The 4,669-nt window shown below is 38.6% G+C and overlaps 1 protein-coding gene across 2 annotated transcripts in view; it reads right to left on the bottom strand.

Annotated features, from left to right (window-relative positions):
• The window catches only part of LOC106958823 (solute carrier family 22 member 23-like), a 52,940-nt gene that overhangs the window by 17,900 nt on the left and 30,371 nt on the right, over positions 1-4,669 (bottom strand). For both annotated transcript variants that reach the window (XM_015050942.1, XM_015050941.1), the window contains exon 4: positions 85-253. In XM_015050942.1, the coding sequence (XP_014906428.1) occupies positions 85-253 (169 nt within the window). The remainder of the gene's footprint in view (positions 1-84; positions 254-4,669) is intronic.

Below are 4,669 nucleotides of genomic sequence, written 5' to 3'. Positions count from 1 at the left end.
AAAAAACAAAAAAAAGAAAAATTTGAACTCCCCCGGAGGAAAATCCAAAGTTTTTTTTTTTTTTTTTTTTTTTTCTTTTCTTACCAAATGTAGGACAGCATAAGCAGCAGGGGACAGATGATGACAGCTTGGAGTACCTGCCAGTTGTGACAGAGGTATGCCACTCCGGGCATCAGGAGCTGACCACCCAAAACCACAAAGCTGGCCACCATGGTCATGGAAAACCTCCATGCTGGCAGGCACAGCTCGATCCCTAAGGGACAGAAAAGAGAGGTCACGTAAAGAAACTTTTTTATTTTGACATTGGCAGGCTGATTACATTTTGTGTGTATGCATGTCAGTTCACATAACTAGATGCATAACTTTAACTAATTAGTATGATTTACTGGCATTGATATTGTTCTGTTACACTTCTACCCTTGCCACACTGTTGAACGTCTGCCTTTTGATCTACACTTTTTGTTTCCCAACCACTTGACAACTCTGACTCCAAGATGAGTCGGAGTGCCATGAAAGTTATTATATGCAAATACTGTAAAAGACAGAGCACCTCATTTGTGCTAAAAAGAATAAATAAATAAATAAATAAATAAAAAGGACAATACATCTGAACATAAATAGAAAAACAACACAGCATACATCAGTCTTGTTGCAGTGATTAAGTCAGAAAAGCTCAGGTTAGTTTAATCAGTGGATTCCTGTTTATTTTTATTTTTTTTCCCCCCTCATGCAAACATGGTTATGATTGGACTCTGTCAGTACATTTTACAACACAAGAAATCAACAGTACCTAACATTCTAGATGCAAACACACAGAGACCAGTCTTGATTAATCAAGCAACAAGACAGAACACACCTGACAAGGAGCGGCTGACAAGCTAGAACAAGATGCTTGACAGTAATACACAAAGATGGGTCTGTAGTTTTTTTTTTTAAACAATACGTTTCATATTTTATAACATCTGAAGCAGTCCATTTTGACACATTTAGACAGTAAATTCCAGCAAAATATTTGTAAAAAATACTCATCATGCACTGATTTATGGCTGAATGAAGAAAAAAAATATAGACGTTTAGTTTCAGCTCCAAATTTTTGAAATTACAAAGTCATCACATAACCAACAAAAACATTTTTAATATAATAAACAAATGAATATTTGCAGTTCCTGTTCTGAAGTTGCAGGCCGAATAAAAAGAGAGACAAAAAAAAAAAACTTTTGTGAGGGTGCAGTAAAAAGAAAAGGGTTCCTTGTACTCACTTCTCCACTATCAGAATGCCACTGATTCATTCACCCAGTCATTAGCATGCAGACCACACTGACAGCCAGGAACCCTAGACAGTCCAGCTCTTTATTTACTGCAGTACAGAAGACAGGTTCACACTAAACTATTGAAAATGAGCACTGTAACGCTGCAATTCACACAAAATCCTGTCCTGCTTCATTTCTCCTATTTTTCGCAGATACATGGCCATTGTGTCTAATCGGTTTCCTGTGCTGCCAAGAAACACTCCTCAGACGGGCCTTTCAAGGTGACAGGGCCAGGATAATACAGTTGGTGTTGTCGGGACCAACTTCATTCCAGTAGGAAAGACCGGAATTTCAATTAGGATTTGCCCCCCTCTGAGGACATGAATAATGCTCTCTGTTCACTGACACGATCACAGCTGGAATGACAAAGCCAGTGAGCGGAGGGCAGGGCGATGGGTGCAAGACCTGCTGGGTGTGAACCAAGTAACCTCAGAGCTCCCAGTTTGTGTGTTGCTGCGAGGCACACCCCAGTCTTGTTCCAAACTGGGTAAAAATCTCCTGCTGTCCCAGTAGAGCTCAATAACTTGCTATGGACAATTTCTTGTGATTTTCCTCATGCAATGCGTCACCTACAGATAAGACCGAGTGGGAATGAATTAGTGAATTACGCCCAGAGCTTTTAAATGGAGCTTAGAGCTCCTTACTCCTGGTGACCCTAATCTTCTAGCGAATGACTAGCTCAGCATTCCCCAACGCTCCACTGCTCGTGCTTACCCAATAACAGAGATCTACCGATAACTTATCAGAAGCTACAGATAATAATGGTCCAAAGTTGCAAACACAGGGCGCTTGGAGACAAAACAAGCTAGATATTTAACCCAAATACATATATTTAGGTATGTTGAAAACTGTGGATGTAAAAGTGACATCATCAACGATCAGGCCAATAGCCAATTAGTAACAATAATAATCCCCAAAGAAGCTTAGGCTGGTTTGCTGATTTGTGCAATATATGAATGTAAGGTGACACTCTGAGATGAAACCATCTAGCCCAGGGGTGCCCAAGTCCAGTCCTGGAGAGCCACCATCCTGCAAGTTTTAGAAGTATCCTTACTCCAACAGACCGGGATCAGCTCTACAGAGGCCTGATAACGAGCCATTCATTTGATTCAGGTGTGTTGAAGCAGGGATGCATCTGAAAGTTGCAGGATGGTAGCTCTCGAGGACTGGACTTGAGCACCCCTGATCTAGCCTATCAAACATGGCATTCTTAAGGAGGTTCATTACTTTACACGTGAAAGAGGTGCCTTTACCAATACACGTAGACAGAACAGTCACTCTTTGCAACTACAGACTTTTGAGCCCTTTTACTGATCACATGAAGTTTATATAGATCCACACCGTGGTTTGACTACCTTATCAAGCCACTGATTTTTGCAATGTGCTTACCAATTCTGAGGAAGAAACTGTCAAGTGAAAGACTGAAATACATTTAGAATTTATGAATTGTAACAATAACTAACTTGATAGTTAGATTCTAGCTATTTTTGCAGGGCTACACATAAAATATGCCACATGCAAATAACTCATTAAATTATACTGATAAATTTAAATGCAGATGGGTAAACTGACTTCTTCATGTAATATTTGAATCATCATATACTTCCCTGATTCATTCAGTCATGAAAGAAAATGCATCTTCTCTGTGTATTGGTGTAATATTTGCTTATGTTAACAAAACAGCTACGTTATCTAGTGGCAAAGGCCAAACATCAACTGATTAGTCACCACAGAGCAACACAAAATATCAATGTAATCCATGCAGAAATCGATAAACATTAACAAATAATGCAGGGCAGTGTTATGACACTCGAGTTTGCATTGAATACAATTGATCTTTACAACATTTCTAAACTCTGTTGTATCAACTGAGCTTCATACTCTCATTTGCAAACACTGTGGCAATAGAAACACTTTGGGGACAGCAACCATAGTGAAATGACTTTAGAAACTTAAAACTGTCTCCAGTGCATTTAATCTGAACTCAACATATTGTTAAAATTATAAAGTCTCCAGATTAAGTCCATGTGTGTATTAAAGTCTCCGTAAAAAGGCACAATCACTAAGCAGTATTTTTTTCTGATTAGGGCCCACCGAACTTTGGCCTTTGCCTGATGAGACGTTCAAGTGATGGCAAATAGAAACCCCCAGAGATGCATTTCAGAAACAGAAAAACAGACTGAAATACTCTCAGGGTAACTACACAGCACAGTTTAGACCACTGTTAGTCATGAATGCCTGAAAGTACAGGAGACATTGATTTTAATGTTAACCTTCCATTCCCAGTGGAGTATAATCACCTGAGAGGTCCTGGCACAAAGCCAGTGCGTTGGTGGAGCATAGAAGTCCTTGTGCTGACAAGGTCAAAGTACTTTACCAGGTCAATTAAGTAAGTCAAGGTTGATCACATTTTGTTTCAGGGCCGGTTCAGCAAATAAAAACACACAGAATATACTGCATGTGGCGTTTCTTTATGTCTGACTGTATGTGCAACTTCCTGTAAGTTAGAAATCGCTACTTCTTCAACTTTAATTTAACCAAGATAAAACTCCTTGAGATCAAAGATCTCTTTTACAAGAGCGTCATATCTCCTTTGTCCATTTCCATAATCAGACATTTTACAGATGTATCCTTGTGAAGCTCCATTATTTGTTGTATTTTTCAAGGCAGGTACACCAGAGAATTAGCCTTATAGTCAAATCCACAATAATGTGCTCTAAACTTGTTTAAAAACATTGCAAAACACTTCTATTCTAATTGTCTTTTTATGACCCTAATTTTTTATCCATTCTAAAAGTGGAAATCCCATCCTCCCACGCAGACACATATCAGCACAGCTCCATTAATTATCTGGAAGTTCCCAACTTGGAATTGAGTAACTGATAAACTGCTGACATGAAGACGGGGCAAACGACATGCGCCACTTTCTTTCAACTAAAGAATTGAAAAGTGAGCGATTTTTTATTTATTTATTTTTTTAGCATCAGTAAGAAGAAAAGGAAAGGTGGCTAGAATAATTTAACCAATAACAGGTAGTCATTTATAGGGATAGATTGATCATTTGTGCATAAATCCTTCTGTATTTTACTTACATGGGAACTCTTAATTCATAAGAAGTTTCCAATTTAAAACAAATCTTTCAAAATATTAAAAATAAAAGTGGCATAACTAAAACATGCAAATGTTTTAGCAGAGGACATTTGGTGAGCAACATAAAATCCAAGCGTTGCAAGAAAATGAACTTTACCCTGCCAAGTGTAAAAAAAAAAAAAAAAAAAAAAAAAAAACACTAACCCTGCCCCTTAACCCTTTTGTACGCCGACGGCGGGGTAGGGGGGGAAGAGGAGGGGGGCCTTATC

This window comes from Poecilia latipinna, unplaced genomic scaffold, assembly GCF_001443285.1.
Source record: "Poecilia latipinna isolate Pla-1442-1.1 unplaced genomic scaffold, P_latipinna-1.0 Scaffold1020, whole genome shotgun sequence".
Classification (NCBI taxonomy): domain Eukaryota; kingdom Metazoa; phylum Chordata; class Actinopteri; order Cyprinodontiformes; family Poeciliidae; genus Poecilia; species Poecilia latipinna.
The sequence above is the reverse complement of the archived record's forward strand: the minus strand, read 5'-3'. Positions and strand labels throughout refer to the sequence as shown.